General features: G+C 47.5%; 1 protein-coding gene across 3 annotated transcripts in view; it reads left to right on the forward strand.

Annotated features, from left to right (window-relative positions):
* Bi (T-box transcription factor bifid) overlaps window positions 1-18,341 on the forward strand; it is a 139,808-nt gene that overhangs the window by 56,085 nt on the left and 65,382 nt on the right. For 2 of the 3 annotated variants that reach the window (XM_076788419.1, XM_076788420.1), the window contains exons 3-4: window positions 854-967; window positions 6,159-6,321. In XM_076788419.1, coding sequence (XP_076644534.1) covers window positions 854-967; window positions 6,159-6,321 — 277 coding nt within the window. The remainder of the gene's footprint in view (window positions 1-853; window positions 968-6,158; window positions 6,322-18,341) is intronic. The other variant, XM_076788421.1, reaches the window with a different exon arrangement.

Below are 18,341 nucleotides of genomic sequence, written 5' to 3' on the forward strand. Positions count from 1 at the left end.
GGCGATGCGACGCGATGCGACGCGAGATCCGAGGCCGAATGCCGCACAAGGCATTTCGTGGCCCGGCGTGTTTTCACTTTTTCCGCGCGGGCTTTGTAAGACACTGGCAGCGACAGGAATGCCGCGGCTTCGTGAAAATACCGCGCGAGCCTCGGCCACGCGGAATCGAACGCCGTTTTTCGACGAAACCGCTCGTTCTTGCGGCCCGCACCGCGAAATTCGACCGACCTGTCGGCCAAATGGCCCGCACGAGGGCCCGAACATTGCTCGATCACCCCACCGATATCCTCGATCGCGGAATCGCAGATTCATCACGTCTAGAATGCGTTTCTTCATGATTACATAAAATAATTGTAATATAATTACTGTATACAGTGATTTCTCTATATATGTCGCCAAGGCCTGGACGCTAAACGTCGCGGAACTATCCCCACTACCGCGGGGTATAGCCCAAGAAGCTCGAGAGGCCTCGGACGCCGAGGAGTGTAAACAAAATGTCTCCTGGACGATACATGACGCCGGCAAGACCCGTATTGTTGACATATATCGAGAGTTGACTGTAACTATTATGGTCTGGATACGATTTGCGTAACATTCTTCGATGTTATTGTACGCTACAGAACTTTTATTTAATTTTTCATTGTCCATGGATTAACGGTTTTGATTTGCACGATTTATGCATTAAGCGGTTCGATTAGAGAGAGGGAACTGCGTGGAGGACGCTATTTTTGAGAAAGAAACCAGTTTTGACCACTCCTTGAAAGAGAACACTTCCCGAACATTTCCGTACTTTAATCGATATAGGAATATTGCTAATATCTAATCGAAATGTATCTGTTGATCCGGGGTCTAGGCAGATGTTCCCTCAGATGAAGTTCCGAGTTTCCGGGCTGGACGCGAAGGCCAAATACATGCTGTTGCTGGACATCGTCGCGGCAGATGACTACAGATACAAGTTCCACAATAGGTGAGTGATTCAACATTCTCGTGAATAAGTAGGAAGTCTATAAGTAAGATATACTATTCAGAATAAAAATTGTCTACCTCGATTGCTGCACGCAGCTGTGAAATAGAAATTATACAAATGGGCTGAAATTGATGTAACAGCAGTTCCAAATTGTTCTGTAGCCTTTACTATTAAACACTAAATCGAGCATTAATTGCAGCTGGTCTATGTTATCTTACAAAAATGAAATGATTGAATTAATTGAATTTTTGTTCGACTATTATTGTAATATTGAATGAAGAAATGTATTTAATCGTATTTCCATTGGAAGTGTCTTCAGAATTTCGAGAATTGTAAAATAAAAAATTTCAGACTGTTCGTAGACACAAAATTCCTAGTCTATTAATAGTAGACTTGGTTTATAATTCGTCAGATCTGCATCGTGGAATTTTTGAAAATTCTTCACAGCTCGGAATACCGTTTGAGACGAACACTTTCGAAGATCCAGCAAATGAATCCTAGAAAGATGTTTCGGTGTGGTAACCGTTCGCAAGCGTCTGCGCTCGTGTACACGAATTCGTGGACTCATAAAGGTGTAATTGTCACGAGCGGGACGCGTTAACGATCCCGACTGTTCCCCGAATCGCCACGGCCCTCTCGGAACACGAGAATTAATGCAATTATCTGATTATTCGATGCCTTCGTGGGTCGCTACAGCGTTGGTGGCGCGTTCTGCGATCAGCCCGCGGAGATGAGTTACTTTTTTCCTCTTCTGGGACGAACCCCGGCGATCATCGTCGCGGTGATGATGATGATGAGGATAATGATGATGATGATGAAGTGAGAATCGGTGTTGGGTGAAAGTCGTTTTACTCGAGTCAACGCGAAATTTGCTGCCCCTTACGCTCTCCTTTTTCTTCTCCATTTCAAATTTGCATGCCTGGTAAAAGTAACAAAGTGCGGGCAATTTTTTCGCAAGAAATCCGCTACTTTGTAAAAAGATTTGCGATCAGCCTAGTCATCGAATTCCTTTATATCGAACCGTGGGAACAGAAATTAACCGCTTGTACTATAATATTGAGTCAGGCTCGCGATGAAGACTTCGAACAGAATTTTCGAAATATGTGTATTATTGATTCCCTTTAAATCGAAATGAAATTCTATTTTATCGTAGTCGATACTCAGCCATTACAGAACATGTGGTTATACGATAAATATGAATTTTCTATTTTTCCTAGTCATTTCTCGATATATGTCGCAAATACTTGGCTGATAAAGGTCGCAGTACTATCCCCACTACCGCGGGGTATAACCCGTGAGAGGCCACCGAAGAGTGTAAATATAATACGGGTCGGGTACGATTTCCTGGACGATATATGTCGCTGGCAAGACCCGTGTTGTTGACATATATCGAGAAAACACGGTATGGGCATCGAAGAAGTTCTGATCCTTGTAATCATAAAATAAATTGTAGTGCAAGGGGTTAATGTGTTATAAAATTCAGCGTACGCTGTTCAGAGGGTTCGCCGATTTCGCGTCGAGGAAATCGCGATTGTCCGGCACGAAACTTTCCACGGATCCGCGCGCGACGCGACGCGGCGAATAATAAATTTCTACTGGTAAATTACGAGTTGCAAACGGCGGAGTTTGTCTTATCGTCGTCCTCCGGCACTGTAATTCAACGCCACGACTTTCTCCGGCGGAGATTTATATTTCGAAACGATCACGTTCGAAAAGTTTGATTATAGTGACACATTCGCGGGGAATTAGCAACGGGGCACCGGCTCCTCCGAGAAAAACGAGAAGACCGGCCCGGCCCGAAATTACACGCTCGGACAGTCCGGGAGGCGTGATTATCGCGTGTTTTCGGACTTAACGCTTCGGACGTGGCCCGTCAGAAATTTATGCGCGCGAAATTGCAATACCGATCGGGGCTTTCGATCCGCCGAAAACGATCTCCGCGAAACGATTTCCCGCTTTGAACTCGGGCTGCTCGAGTTACCTTCCTGTTAATTGCATGGTTCCCCTGTACCATTTTTTTCTTTAGGCTCTCGAAACCGCTAATCATTTCATTTCGATTTCTCGCCTTTGCGTTAGCATGTAAAAGAAGCATCAAGGATTGGCGCACGATTAAAACAGCGTCGATCATCCGAGAATACCCTTTTTATCTTTTTTCAACTCTCCTCAGCAGAAGCAAATTTAGTCGTTGAATGAAGATGATGAGATCATCGTCGTTTCAACTGTGAAGAGGAATATTTATTCAATTTCATTGTGAAGGGATAGTTTCGATTTAATTCAGAGTGTTAGAAGTCGTTGTTTCGATTTGGTTTGTCAGCTAGTTTGTTCTCTGTGCTTAGAGTGGGCGTGGCTTCGTTACTCTCGATCTCTATGGAGTCAAAAATGTGTTCTAAAGGACGAATTGCATCCTAAGCTTAACCTAGATTCTATATTTTCCTTCGAGCTCTAGCTTTAGGAGCAGTAATATTTTGCTCACTGGATGTAGAATGCTCCGTGGGCGTGGCTATGGGCGAAGCTTTGTTACTCTCGATCTCTACAGAATCAGAAAAGTCTTCTAAAGGACGAATTGCATTCAAGCTTATCCTAGATTCTATATTTTCCTTCAAGCTCTAGCTCTGCGAACAGTAATATTTTGCTGACTGTATGTAGAATGCTCCGTGGGCGTGGCTTTGTTGCTCTCGATTTCTAGAACGTTCCAAAATGCAAATTGTACTCGGACATAGCCTAATCCAGCTCCGAGAACACTGATACCTTGCGTAGAAACTTTGCTCGGTGAGTTTTCTCGCCGAACCGTTGCGGAGTGGGCGTGGCGTCGGCGCTCCGCGGGGCAATCAGTAGTGAGGCACGGAGCAAAGCGTTCCGCGGGTCGTTTAGCCGTCATCAAGGCTTCCCGGAAGATCTCTCGCGGCCTGGGGATTCAGACACGCGTTCTCACGAGGCACATCGGCGAACAATCAGCCGCGTTTAGCGTTTTGCCGGCCGGTTTTTCCTTTGGTTCTTGTACGACGCCGGCTGCGTTTCGCCGGAAGCGGCGAACGTACGCGTTCCGACGCGTCGCGAGGGTGTTAAACGGAACATAATTGCCCTCCCGGGAAAGCTGTCGGGGAAAATTCGTGCGGCCGACTTCGAGACAAAGCGGCGGAATCCGAGGAAACGTGTCGGCGATCCGGGCTCCTTAAGCGGACCCGTGGCACCGGAGGAGAGCGTAAATGGCGAATCCGCGGCGTCGATTCCCACGCGAATGAATGAAACGGGGATCCTATTCCGTGGCCGCTCTCGGCGTGCGATGGCTTTTTGCAACCGCGAAATCGTTACCGTGCCCTCCTCCCCCGCGTTCCCCGCGATTCCAGCGAAATATTTAGGTCCTTCCGCGAACCACGGTTCTTGCTCCATTGTCACCCCGGGTACACGCGCCCAGACCTTTCCGCTTTTGCGGAAACCGCGAGAGGTACGCCTACGCGGCCGACCATAAGCGTACCGGAACGGATAGTGCCTCGGTTAGGTTGTTACGTGGAACATTTCCCGTTTTGTGATACTCGCGCAGCGGTTTCATACGGGACACGCCAACGTGTCTGCACACAAATATTGATCATTCGTCTTTAGGTAAGAGAAGAATGTTTCTAAATCAAATATTTTTTTTTTTTTTATTAATTTAAAGTAAATGTAATATATACCGATGGGACTAAACTCGTGGAGCGGTTTGTCCGCACATAAATTTGGTCAGATATAAATCTTCTAAAAGAAGAGTGTTTTCCAGTTGTCCAGAGTCTAACACTCGATCTCGTGTCGGACTTTAAATATGTTTTGTCTGCATAATTCATTTGATTATACTCTTTTACTCGTCGACCAGAGATATATCATTTTAAAGCCTGGGCTCTAATCTTTCAATCTTCGCTGCTTTATCTAGATCTAGCCAATCCTACTATTAGATAGATTTCATCTCGCTGTATCAATCGTCATAATATCTTAATGATACCCAAGTGATCTCAACGCCTACACTGTCGTCGAATATAGTTAACACGTCGACTGTACCGGTGGTTACCGATCGCAATTTGTTTAAAAACAATTGTCATGAAATTAGCGGCACTAAACGTCAATTTGTACGTTCTGGAATAATTTATAGAGTACGGTGCAAAGTGCGTTAACAAGTAACTAATAATGGTAATAAATAACTCCGACCGATACGAGTGAAGTAGACCCTCGGAATGATTAGAATAATAAGTGAAGCAGTATGAAACGCAAGGAAAATATTGCTGCCGATGGTACGAGGATCGAATGGCTTCCAACGCCTCGAACGATCGACAGTGATTTTTCTAACAAGCGGGCAGATAGAAACGTCGAGACTGCGCATCGAAACGCGGAGACCACAATGAACGTGATTACATCACGCGACCGCAGCCACTTTGGAACTCGTCGAACGAGTTCCTCTTCCTTCGGTCGTTTGACCCACCTGCGATGATCAGACTGCGAACGGTTAGACACGCCTCCCCTTAAAAGACAACAATCGCGGTAGCCGGTGCTTAGAGGGATCAGCCGGACGAAGCAGATCCTCAACATCGACACCTCGATCCCTGCTTCCTTCCACTGATCGAGATTTAACGAGACCTTCCTAGCCTCTGAACAGAATCAGTTTTTCCTCGTTTTTCACCATTCCTACCACATACTATTCCCATTAGTATTGTCACTGTGGAACTGCGACACCCCCTATTTCCACTCGATACTATCGATAACATTTAATATAATAAAAAGATACAAAAATCTTTGTTTGGAACTGTGCGCTTCACAGTGGTGTTTGACTTTTGTGCGCGTGCGCACATAGGAAGTCGACATTTTCTGGACCCCCATTAATTTTAGCAGTGGGATATTTCCTCTATCAAAATGTCGGACCCCAAAATGTTCCCATTGAGGACATTAATGGTGCAAATCGAATGCAGCGTCAGATTTGAAAAATTCGCCAGAAATAGAAAACTTATCAACTCAATAATTCCAACTGTGTTAGTAAAAATGTATAATTAGTGTTCTCGCTTCACCTCAAGTCAGAGTAGTAATTTTGTAAACAGCTTTTTCTAATTTTCTCGAAGTTGGTAAAAACGGAGTTGCACCATTCTTCCTGCCAGTGTCCTCAATGTTTGTATCAGTGTCCTAACGGTGTTCCCGTGTACGTCTAACCATAATCTATGTGTTTGTCGAGTAGCAGGTGGATGGTGGCGGGGAAGGCCGACCCGGAAATGCCGAAGAGGATGTACATCCATCCGGACTCGCCGAGCACCGGCGAGCAATGGATGCAGAAGGTCGTGAGCTTCCACAAGCTGAAACTCACCAACAACATCAGCGACAAGCACGACTTTGTAAGTATTGTACGTACCGCCAACCAAACAATTACTTACTTACTTAGCCACTAAGTCGGAGCTCCGAGTCTCGCAATTAATCGCCTAACTTTCGCCCAGCTTTACGACCCCCTAACGATCGGCCGATTAAAAGCTCGTTAACGGATGTACTCGCGACGATGACGAGAGGCGCACGCGAATCCTCAAAATCGACGATCACTTCGCGAGTCGCGTTCGATCCTTGAAACATTCGATCGTGATCTATTCAGAATCGCTTGTAACATAATACTGGACGATTATACCTTTATATTTTTATCGGGGGGGCGTTCGGAACGAGGGGAAAAATTTTTTTAACCTCGTAGTAACGACGAACGAGGAGGATAATTTTGGTTAACGACTTTGTTCAATCGTACAATTTTACATGTGATATGGATGCTTGTAGATCCAAAGTTTAATTTATCTAATCAGACTAGGCATGATAAATACTTGTTCGTCGAAACAGAGCTTGTTGTAACTCGACACAATTTTATTTTACTTCAAAATTTACCATAGTCGATAGCAAAGGAAATGTCTACTAGCCACTACCATATTTCTCACAGCTGGAATAATTAGAACCACTTCATCCCAAACAATTTCCCAGAAAAAATTTGTATTAACCAGTTAAGCGTGGAATTTAATTTGAAAAATCCCTCACGGCGCGGAATTAAAATCAAGCAATGACGAATATACACGTCGAACGCATGCCAAATGCGGCTATTATAAAAGTCAAAGCCCTTGTAAAGCTAAATGAGAAAGAATTACATTTTTATTCGATAAGAAATGAACAATTCATTAACGTTAACCGCACCGCAATAGAGTTTCGGATTGACCGTGTATACACGTCGAACGCGCTGGTTAATCTACATTTACTACAGAGCTTAAAGATTGACAACTACACTGGGGATTTTCATGCAAAATAAAAATTACACATTTATTTCTTTTCTTGATGATCTTACGGAGTTGAAAGTAGTACAACAGCGATTTTAAATTCTTTAAATGTTTTCACTGTTTCGCAGTAAATCGTGAACGCATAAAACCCGCGGTCTAGTGACTACAGAAGAATTAGGAAGTATACTTCGTTAGAGGAACGAATGAAATTTGCATAGAGCTGTTTCAATTCGAAATATCTTGGTGCAGAGTCGGACCCGATGCGGTATGCAGGGGGTCGAGGTTAAATTCGCGCGAGATTCCGCAGACGAGCGGTCCTGGCCCGGAAACCTGGTCCGAGGGTCCTGCGAAAGGACCGGAAACGCGGGGTCCGTGTTTCCTCGGCGAGCAAGCAGGCAAGCGACGAGAAACAGAAGGATTTCGTGGTGGATGGACGGGGGGTATGCGGGGACGGGAGTCGACGATCGGATTTCCGCGAGGATTCGTAACCGGCGCGGCGAGCTAATCCGGGGATTAAGTTATCGCGATGGATTTCGCCGTCAAGTAGTTGCGTGTCGTTCTCCCCCCGTTGCCCTGGCCGCCCCCTGTCCTGTCCCCCCGACCCCGTTTGCCCTCGGTTGTTCTATTAGCCCCCTCCTCCGTCCCCCGGTTCTCTCTCACCTTTTCTCTCGAGAAAAGAAGAGGGGCCTGCGGAAGCCAGCGTCTCGCAAAGAAGCCTGGCTCTTTCAGCGTGTCCCCCACCGCTGGTCCCTCGGCTGCCCCCACCCCCCGTCGGTTCTCCTCTCTTTTTTTTTTGCGAATCCTTTTTGCGGCAGTCCGTGTCGGCGTCCTTTGAAGGATCTTGCATCGCTGGCTCGTGAAATCTAGTCCTCTCGTGAACAGCCGGGGCCCAGAGCGATGTCAATGGCTGGCACAGCCCGACCTTTGTTACCGGCAGCCTTTTTCTTCCTCGTAGCCTTCGTCTTCTTCTTCTTCTTCTTCTTCTACTACTTCTTCCTTCTCCTCGTCGTCTTCTTCTTCTTCTACTACTTCTTCCTTCTCCTCGTCTTCTTCTTCTGATTCTCGTTGTTCCCCCTTATGGTCGCCGTGTATCAGTGCACCACCTTTGCGCAAGTCCTCGTCCCCTCTTCTTCGCGGGCCCCCGCACGGGGTTGAAGAGGGGCGAGGGGGGACCATCGAAAGGTAACGTCTCGACGACGTTAGCCACGGTTCACCTACGATCTACCAGGGGACAGTCTCCGACCGCAAGGGCACCAGGAGAGATCCAGTTTGTGCACGAGCCCAGAAAATACCCCTACCGATCAACCCCTGGCACTCGAACAGGCTAATAGCCGGTCCAGCAGCCGTCAACCCTTTCCAGATTCGGGGAAGATGCGGATTTGCCCGGGGATAATGCGGGGACACTTTAGTCGACGGGATGTGGAGCGGAAGATAAGGTGGGCAGGATCGACGGGATCCTTCAGCTGGAGCGTCTTTTCAACCCCAGAGGGGATGCGGTCGGGGATCACGCTCCGGCTGATATGCCTCTTAGAGGATTTTTCATCGGCGACCGAACCTGAATTAATTAGACTCGGAGACGTTGCTAGCTTCGCGATCTTCCTCGGATCGTTGGCGCAAGCTGCCCGGTATGAATAATAAACTAACCGTACTGAAAATTCGTTTCTGACGTCGACGAGATCCTCGAGTGATCCCGATTGTTGATAGGACGTCAGAGTTTCTTTTCAACTCATAGAAAGTGCTGGGGGGGGGGGAGGCATTAGCTCCCCTTCTTTCGTAAACGAAAATTGTAGAATTTCAAGAATTTGGACCAATGTAGGAAGTAAATTATAGTATACAGCGAGTTCTCGATATATGTCATCACCGGGGGTCTTGCCAGCGTCTTGTATCGTTCAGGAGACAGACCCGAGCCGTGTTATGTTTGCACTCCTCGGCGTCCGAAGTCCCCCGCGGTAGTGGGGATAGTTCCGCGACGTTTGTCGTCCAGGCCTTGGCGACATATATAGAGAAATCACTGTAGTAATTTTTAATGGTAGAGGATGCAATCGAGGCAAAAGAGTTAACATTTCTCTGGACGCCTATTCGTACCTTTTATGACAGGTTAAAGACCGACCCCTAGAACCACGACTCCAAAGACCAACGCGTTAAAAATTCCCTGAGAAAGTGTCCACTATGTTTCTACCAAGGACAGCAATTATGAGAACGGTTCGAAAATTCGTTTCAACTCTTCAAAATAGCAGATTGAGACCTTCTTTGACAGCGGTGAAAGCGAAAGTTGTCCGTGCAAACACCGCTCAGAATCTTCCTCCGGGATGACAAAGGGCCCGGGGAACGTAGGACAGTTTTCATCGCGTCTTCCACGAAGCATTGACCCAGTACCGATCCATTAACCCCGGGACAAGCATCCGGGATCCGAAAGCCGGTCACTTTAAGCTCGATTCCCACGCAGCTCGTGAAGGTACACGAAACTGCCGTCGAAACGGGAGCAACAGGACCCCGTAGGAGGACGAGACACCGGGGTTCCCCGTTTTTCCCGGTGTTTGCTGACCACCCCGTTGTTTGCTCGTGTGCCATGGGCCTCGAGACGCACTCGAGGAAGCCGTCTCGAAGGACTCGACTCTGGTCGAGTGTCTGATTTTTGTTTGCCGCCTCGGGATTTTCCCGACAAAGGGACCCGGGGCCGGGGATTAGAGAGATTCCAGACTTACCCTCGGACGGATTCCGGAGTCTGTTTGCGCTAATTTCGCTGTCTGCCTGCGAATGGCGACCCGAGGAAATTAGTGGGGCCCGGAGTCGAGTCGTTTCGGGTCTTGTTTTCTCGGGCCCTTTTTCCGGCTCTGTGTTTTCCGATGGTATTAGAATTGCCCGGAAGTCGCGTTGCGGTCGATACAAACAGGGGATGAAGGACAGTTCGAACATTTTATAAAACTGATTGCAATCTACTCGTTTGAAAATGTTTTAAGTTGAAAATCTTGCGATGTCCACGGCAAGTTCTGTAGTTCGCGGGGAAGGTTTGGAGCCGGAGGCTTTGCCGACGGCGCTCGAGGGGAAGTGTTTCAGCGGCATCGGTTATTCTAGGAAAATTAGGGTGTCCGTGGGCGGCAACAAACGGCTGAATCGCGCGGTGTTGCGTCGAGCCGGTGGTTTTTCCCCCGATTTAGCCGTTCTCCGCGGCACTCGAGCCGGCTTTATCAAGGATGCTTGATCTCGCCGTTTAATCCGCGCCGCCGAAAAGCGGCCAGGCATTCGTCCTTTCACCCAGATCGACCAGCCCGTTGCATAAAGAAGATCCAGCGACTCCTCGTTTCGAGTGGTTCGACAAAAGCGCGCGCCTTGACAGCCTCTCGACGCCCGGCGTCGATACCTCTCTCTCTCTCTATCTTTTCCTCTCTCTCTCTCTCCTTCTCTCTTTCTCTCTCTCTCTCTCCCTCTTGTTCTCCATCTCCTATCCTGTCCCGTTTCCCAGGCTAATCGCTTCTAGATTTCCTCTATCCTAATTTATTTCTCTTGTCGATAATCCAGCGTTTGGCGGCGATCGGTTGGAATACTGGAAAAACCGGAAGATAATCTGCTGAATAAAAACGAACAAATATTTGATTTAACTAACTCGCTCGTCGCGGAAATAATTTCGCCGATGGAAAAAATTCCGAACCACCGTGTGCTCGAATGGAAAAATAAGAAACGTTCCCTCTCGCGTTGATTAAACGCGGAGTCCGCGGTTCTTGACTCGCTCTATTAAAAACTGGGAATAAAATATGAACCTGCCGTTTCGAGTTGATTCAGGCAGGGCATCACTGCTTTCAACCACTCGGGGCCTTATTTTCCACTTCTTCGATCATGCTTTTAAGAATGCTCCACTCGCTGACCCGTTGATCTTTCTGTTATTCCCCGCAGCTTTCCTATCGAGCTTCAACAGTGAATCGAGTGACTCGAATAACGAAATTTATTGAATATCACTTCCTATGGAAGCATCTTTTCTAATAATTGCAAAAACTATGAAACCGGTTGATTGGCCGGTGGTGGTAAGTTAAGCGTTTAGTTTAACCGGGTAGAAATTAAACGACCAATTAAACGACTTTGTTACTTTGGGCCAGAATAGACACCGGTCATGCGTCCCAGAGATAGAAAGTTATCCTGTCGATATACAGGGCGTTCACGCTAACTCTGGCTAGCGTTTTGAGAATATTAACTTGAAACTAGTAAGCATTAGAAAAAGATGAAACAGGAAAAAGTTGTACTGTTTCTTGCAACCAATGTAATGGTGTCTGTAATTTCTTTTTTGTATCCGCAATGTTTTGTTTAGAAATGAAGGTGACCTTCAATTTTCCAAATGGAATGCTATGTGTTCTTTTTATATCGTATGAAAGCGTATGCTAAAACGAATTCATCCGACACAATGACTTCCAAGGTCACACAGAGTCAGAAATAATTTTTTCCTAATGTTTACTATTGGCAAGAAGAACGCTAGCGTAAACACCCTGTAGATCGAAACAGATCAAGCGGTTCAGGGATCGAGAACGTGACTCCAAAACGCCATTATATTTCGCGGTGGACGAAGAAAGGCGTTCATGATCTAAATATTGACGTTCCCGGTCGGGGGAAAAAAACGGGAGATTGAAACCTCGCGGGGGCGGCTTTCCATTTCCAATTTGCCCGCGGAAAATCAGTTTTAATGTACATTTCCGGGGCGCGTCGCGCGGCCGTTCTCTTTTTTTTTCCAATTTGTCGAAAATTAAAACGGGAAACAATCGGCGCGACCGAACGAATCGAGCCGAAACCCGATCAAACGTGCCTCGCAGCTTTAATTATCCAGTGTCCGGCACGCGCGTGTCCGTGTACGTGGGAAATTGCGCGCTCCACCCCCGCGCAACCCTTGATTCGGTTTTTGCCAGGTTTTTTTCTCCCCTCCGATTTCTCGTTGGTAGTCTAGCTGCGGAACTGTGGTTACGAGCGTCGCCGACATGTCGCTTAGTGTTCCATTACCCAGGTTTTTAGCTCGTCGCGTTTCCGCCTCGATTTTTCACCCCCTCCGCGAGCGCACCGTGAAAATCGATTCGGACGAGACACACGCGTAACCGAACATCGGAGGAAGAGTGATCGTTGCTCGGCGTCGGGATGTTGTCGTCGTGATCCTTGCGTGAACTTGTCGGGTGGACAACCGGCTGTTAGGCGAAATGATAGCTCGACGAGTGCTTCCTTTTATACACTCTACAACCCGGGCGGGAATTCTCGGTTTTCCTCGATCTGAAGCATGACCGTGTTTACAGGCGGCTTAGGGACACTATTAACCCCAAACGAGTTATTCGATAACATATGTTCCATTCTTACTTTTTGTTATTTTTTAGATCACTTATATTATCGTATAAACTTATGAATAAATATCTCACCTTTATCGGTGAATTTTAATTTAACACTAGGTTTACGGGACCCGTCAAAATGATAATAATTTTTATTTAAAATTATTAGGATTCTAAGGATGCATACGTCATAAATTATGTAGGAAATTTATTTCCTTTGGTATATATTATTTTTAAAATATTGCTAGAAACGTGGATGGCACGTTCTTGTTACTTTTATAAAGTAATGCAAAATAGTCGCTTTGATGATTCTGATTTGATATAATCAGCAAAGGATATTGATGTTCGAAACAAGCCCGACACCTCCAGAAAAGTGCGAAGCGGCCCGTCTGGTCTCGATTCGCTTTTCAGCCGCGTTTCTTTGGTGGGCCGCGGAACAAAATGGCACAAAAGAGTGGAAACAACGGTCAGTTTTTCTGGTCGAGGGCAGCGTGGCAGAAAGGAGTGTTGTTTGGCGGTTAGTCGACTCGTTTCTGGTGTTTTTTCGGCGGTCGTCCCACGCCTCGCGTCGCGACGCGGCTCGTTGCGTGCGCGCACCCATGCACCCATGCACCCATGCACCCGTGCACCCGTGCACCCACGCGGTCTCACCCATACGTATCCGTACGCGTACACACACACTACGGTGTCTGGGCTCATTGCGGAATCGCGTGCGCGCCGCTGAGGTGTCGTGCGTGTGAGCTTCGACCGGGGTCGGCGGGGGCCATTTTGCTGTTCACCGAGCAACGAACACCGATCCGATTCGTGTTCCGAGCACGAACGTGTCCTGCACTCGCGAGCGTGTTGCACGCGCCATTGATGCACCACCTTGCTTCGCCTCGGCTCCCACTGCGACCATAACCCGTCTGCGACCAAATTGCAACTTTCTCGGTCTCGGATCCCCGATACTTCCGGATCCTTGTCGATCTTCGCCGATAATTTTCAGACTCTGGAGTCTATCTTTACATGTCGCTTTGTTCTTATTTTTTTGATGAATTAATAGACTGCAAATTTTGTTCATATTTCGACAAAAAATAGTGCAATTAACGATACAGCGATGAACGAATTTTGACGTTATCGTATCGGGTGTATTGGTTCGCGCAAAACGCAAGATACTTTCAGTATCACATATTGTTCGATAGAAGTCAGAGTATAGTTGATAGATAAGAATCTTCTGCCTAAGAATGTTTCTCGGCCACCGGGTGGAAATTTTCGAAACATCGGGATGAAGTTTCAGGGGATGTCTCGTCAGGGTTGAACGTCGCGCGCAGGTGTCTTCGGGAAAGGGCTCGGCCGGCTGCGGCTGATATTACGGGATCGTTTGGCATGACCACATTCGGCACGCACTCCTGCAAATTTCCCTCGGGGATGCCATTCTGGTAACGATCGCGCGGAAATTTCTGCGGCAGATTCCGAGGGCTGTCGTGTCGGGGGCGGATGCGAGGGGGGTTGGACCCCGCGACGACTCATTCACACGTCCCTTCTCGCATGGAATGAATTTACATGTCCGTCACTGGCTTCGAATTGCACTACGGGAACATCTTGCACAAAAACCCGTCTCCAAAAAACTAGATCCTCTACGTTATTAAAAAAGCCAACCTTTTGAAGAATGAATTTTTAACCCTTTGGACTCGAATGGGGACTCCGAGGCGGCACGGAAGATTGCTTTACCATTATCCAAAAGAATTTTGTACGTTACTCAATCTGTTTGTATTTAATAAATTACTACACATTTGTAAAACGAAAAAATTACACGGAATAGAGATATTCTAGGTCGGGAGAAGTTAATTCCGATTTAAATGAGTCGCGACGTCGACTAGAATCGCGAATAAAAAGTCGATCGCAAACTCAGTTTGATCAGTCGATCACAGTGAAACGAGTCGCGTAAATCGTTAGGAACCGGTAGGAAATCAGCGTCGAATTCAGCGCGCCAGCTGATCGGCAGTCGGATTTCTCTGCCGTTCGTGTTTTTTTTCCCTCGTTTTTTAATTAAACGCGGCGATCAGCGTTCCCGGGGGCGAGACGTGGCATTACGTCGACGGCTAGGTTCCATACTCGATTAACGATCGCGCATTCCGTATCAAGACATCATCGGTGCGCCGATTCAGTGCCGGGCAATTTGCGTTCGGCCAGCGAGAAAACAGGCGTGGAATCCGGTCCGCGGTGGCTCCCGATCGTTATAATAAATGGGATAACGACGTAACGGGCACGCCAAAGGCAGAGAACGGGCCCCGGATCCTCTCCGCGCGTAATTATTGCGTTTGGCTCTGGCGTCGCGCTCTCTGTTCCCTGCCCTCGAACCCTTGACCGTCGCCCATTCTTTGCCCAGTCGACCAACGATGATCCATATAGGTTCTCGGTGGTCCGACAACCACCCTAAGCTCGGGCGATCATGTACCATTTAATTGAAGATCCGCTACGAAAGGAACGCCCCCAAAACTCAGATGAAGCAACTTTGTTGATTTATAACGGGTCTTCCGTGCGGGGAATATTTTTCTAAATTTGTAAAAAAGAACAAACAAGGACGGTTTTACTTGTATCAGAGTACAGTGAATTCGCGATAGAATGTCAACAACGCGTGTCTTGCCAGCGTCACGTATCGTCCAGGAGACATAACACGAGCCGTGTTATGTTTACACTCGGCGTCCGAGGCCTCTTGAGCTTCGTGGCCCCTCTCGGGGTATAGTTAACGGGAGTAGTGGGGATAATTCCGCGACTTTTATCATCCAGGCCTTGGCGACATATACAGAGAAATCACTATATAATATTTACTCATCTTTTTAATACTTTGAGGAAGATATACTGACATCATCAAGATTATTTGTATCGTCCGGAGTTTTGTTCACTTTTCTATTACCTAAGACTTCAACAAGTCCTAGGGAGCTTATGAAAATGCTCAAAGTTTTGGAAACGTCGACACGATAGAAGTCGCAGCGAAGTGGCGTGCAGTTCCGAGTGCACAATGGTGAGATCGGCTCGCGAGTTCACCGAGAGGGGGAACCTTGCGGCACCGTCGGAAGACAGGAGTGTATCTAATCAGCGATTGGAGCGTCTGCGCCAGTTTACGAAGTTGCCGGATGAGCTTCGGAGTTGTTTCTAATTGATAGAGTCCCGTGCGGCGTTCGTAATCAGCGAGGACCTCGTTAGATCCTTGGCTGCGCGCGAACGCGTTCGTTCCGGAATCCTTCGGAACACGATGAACGCGGAGAAATCGAGACGACGCAGAGATGCCGCGCATCTTTTCCATTCGATCGTGGATAACAAAAAGATAAAAGAAAATAAAGAAAATCCTATGAGGAAATGGTGTTATCTGTCGCGACGATCGACGTATCGGCGAGGCACTACGCAAAAATCCGTAACGGCTCCGTCGCCTCATTACCCGGGACACGTTAGGTGGGCGTAACGAGAGGGCAGCCAGCGAAATTACGACAACGGCCGCTATTTATTCTCCTCTATCGGTCGGCCAGCGGCGAGGAGAGCGAGCGGGAGGGGCGAAAGACGCGCGTGTAGGTAGATTGAACCGTGTTAATTTCACGATAAAATTGCTGTGTCGACTCGTTTCATTATCTCCTGTTTAGCGCCTACTCCTCCGGCTCTAACAACCCTTGCCGTCCATCGCGGTGACTGATTATAATCTTTATAGCGGCTGGTCCGTGCGTCAGTGTGCCGTGCGTGTGCACGCGCGCGCGACTCGCTCGTCGCAGAACGCGGACACACGCGGTCGCGATATAAAACGGTGTCGCGCAATTATCCCCACCGTGTCCCGATTCTAATTGGCATTTTCGAAGCGACGCGACTGCACAAGCTTATTACCCATCGGATCTTCTCTCGGCGACCGGAGTCTGCGTGCCGCTTTCCACCGCTCGCACGGCCCACCGTGTTCAAATCTTTCTGACCTAAACACTCGCTAAACCCGTGCGAATTCGTCCGGCACTCTCAATTCAATCGGTATCTCGCGAAACCTATGCGTCATGCCAAACTCGTTCTCTAATTTCCAAAAATTCTCGAGAACTCAACATTCGATCAATTCGGCACTGCACAATTCTAACGGTACTTTCGCGAAACATACTCATTTGCACATCAGACTCAATCCCCTGTTTTCATCGCTCACGAATCGGTCGAAAAATCCTGGAGACCTCAACATTCGACGAATCCGGCACAGCCTAATTCAAATTTCATCGCTCACGAATCGGTCCAAAAATCATCGACACCTCAACATTCGATCAATTCAGCACTGCACAATTCGAACGGTATCTTCGCGAAACATACTCATTTGCAGCAGATCAGACTCAATCCTCTGTTTTCATCACACACGAATCGGTCGAAGCTTAAATTCCCGAGACCTCAACATTGGTTGGGTCATCCGGCACAGCCCAATTCAATCGGTATTCCGTGAAACATATTCATTTGCAGCACATCAGACTCAATCTCCAAATTTTCTTCTTTCACGAATCGGTCAAAAAATCCTGGAGGCTTCAACATTTGACGAATCCGGCACGGTCCAATTCGATCGGTACTTCGCGAAGTACATTAAGCAGAATCTCCATTACAGTACAGTCTAACATTTTCAATTAAGCACCCTGCAATTTTGGGGGACACAAAGTCCACAGAGTGTGGTCTTTAGGAGATCAAAATCGAGAAGGAGCACAGTTCGATTAGAGCCGTCTCTTGGAATCCTAAAGCTGATGTCCTAGTTTCCAAAGAAACTGCGGAGACGATCCCAGGCCCGAGCGAAATATGTCCAAGACCCAACGCCTTCAATTTGCCGATTCGAGTGGTCACATCCGCCGACAGATGGCGAGGCTGGTGGATCCGGATCTTCCGCTCGGCGGAGAGCACCTCGGAGCCTCAATTTTTGGAAAGCATGGGCTCCGTCGAGCGAATTGCACGTGTCGAATGCTAATGCGTGCCGGCACCTGCGCGGCCCGCCAATAACAACCGAACAAGAGGCGAAAGGCAGTTATTCATGAACTGCACAGCCGCGTGATCGGGAGAGACGGAGAGGGAAAATGAGGAACGCCGGTGCGTGTATGCGGGCGCTGATTAACGACGCCGGTGACGAAGGCTGTCGCAGTCTGGCGACACGCGTTAAAAAGGAGACAGATCGAGAACATTGACGAGCGCTAATCTCTAGAACCGGACGAACTATACCGGTCCGAGTAGAACGGATCCGCTCTGATCCTCCACTTCGCACCTCGCCCTCCGGGGACAACCAGGAGCAAAATTTCACTCTTGAATCTTATGATTATTTAAAATAGGGACTTCATGACGCGTTACAGAATTTTTTTAGATTTTTTGAAAGCCTGGAACACTACCAGTTAACATTGCCTTAGAAAAATGGAAACACTAAATTTATTAAAATTGTCCGTAATTTTCAATACAGTAAAAGCTTGGACAACGAAATTTATTCCACTATTTTCCATAAATCAATTTTTATAGTTTCAACAATTGTAAAACATAAAACCGGTCATATTGACCGCGGTAGGTTCAGCGTTAAGGAACACAATACGGCATGGATGACCGGTGACCATAATGGCGTTCAACGTGTGAATTGATCGAGTTGAATCGACTCGGTCGTCCAACCATAAGTTACCTAATGCAAACGGGGCTTTACCCCGCCGCGTTAAGATTGATGCAGTGACAGGTCTCCGACGAAAAATCGATGCACGATGCACTGTAAAGACAGTGATCGAGGGAAATTGTGCTTCTACGACCCGTGCACGGTGTGCTGCCGGGTTACGATTGTTTTTTCTCGGTACGGACAATGCCGGGGATCTATAACAGGACTGA

Source organism: Halictus rubicundus, chromosome 5, assembly GCF_050948215.1.
Source record: "Halictus rubicundus isolate RS-2024b chromosome 5, iyHalRubi1_principal, whole genome shotgun sequence".
NCBI classification, from domain to species: Eukaryota; Metazoa; Arthropoda; class Insecta; order Hymenoptera; family Halictidae; genus Halictus; species Halictus rubicundus.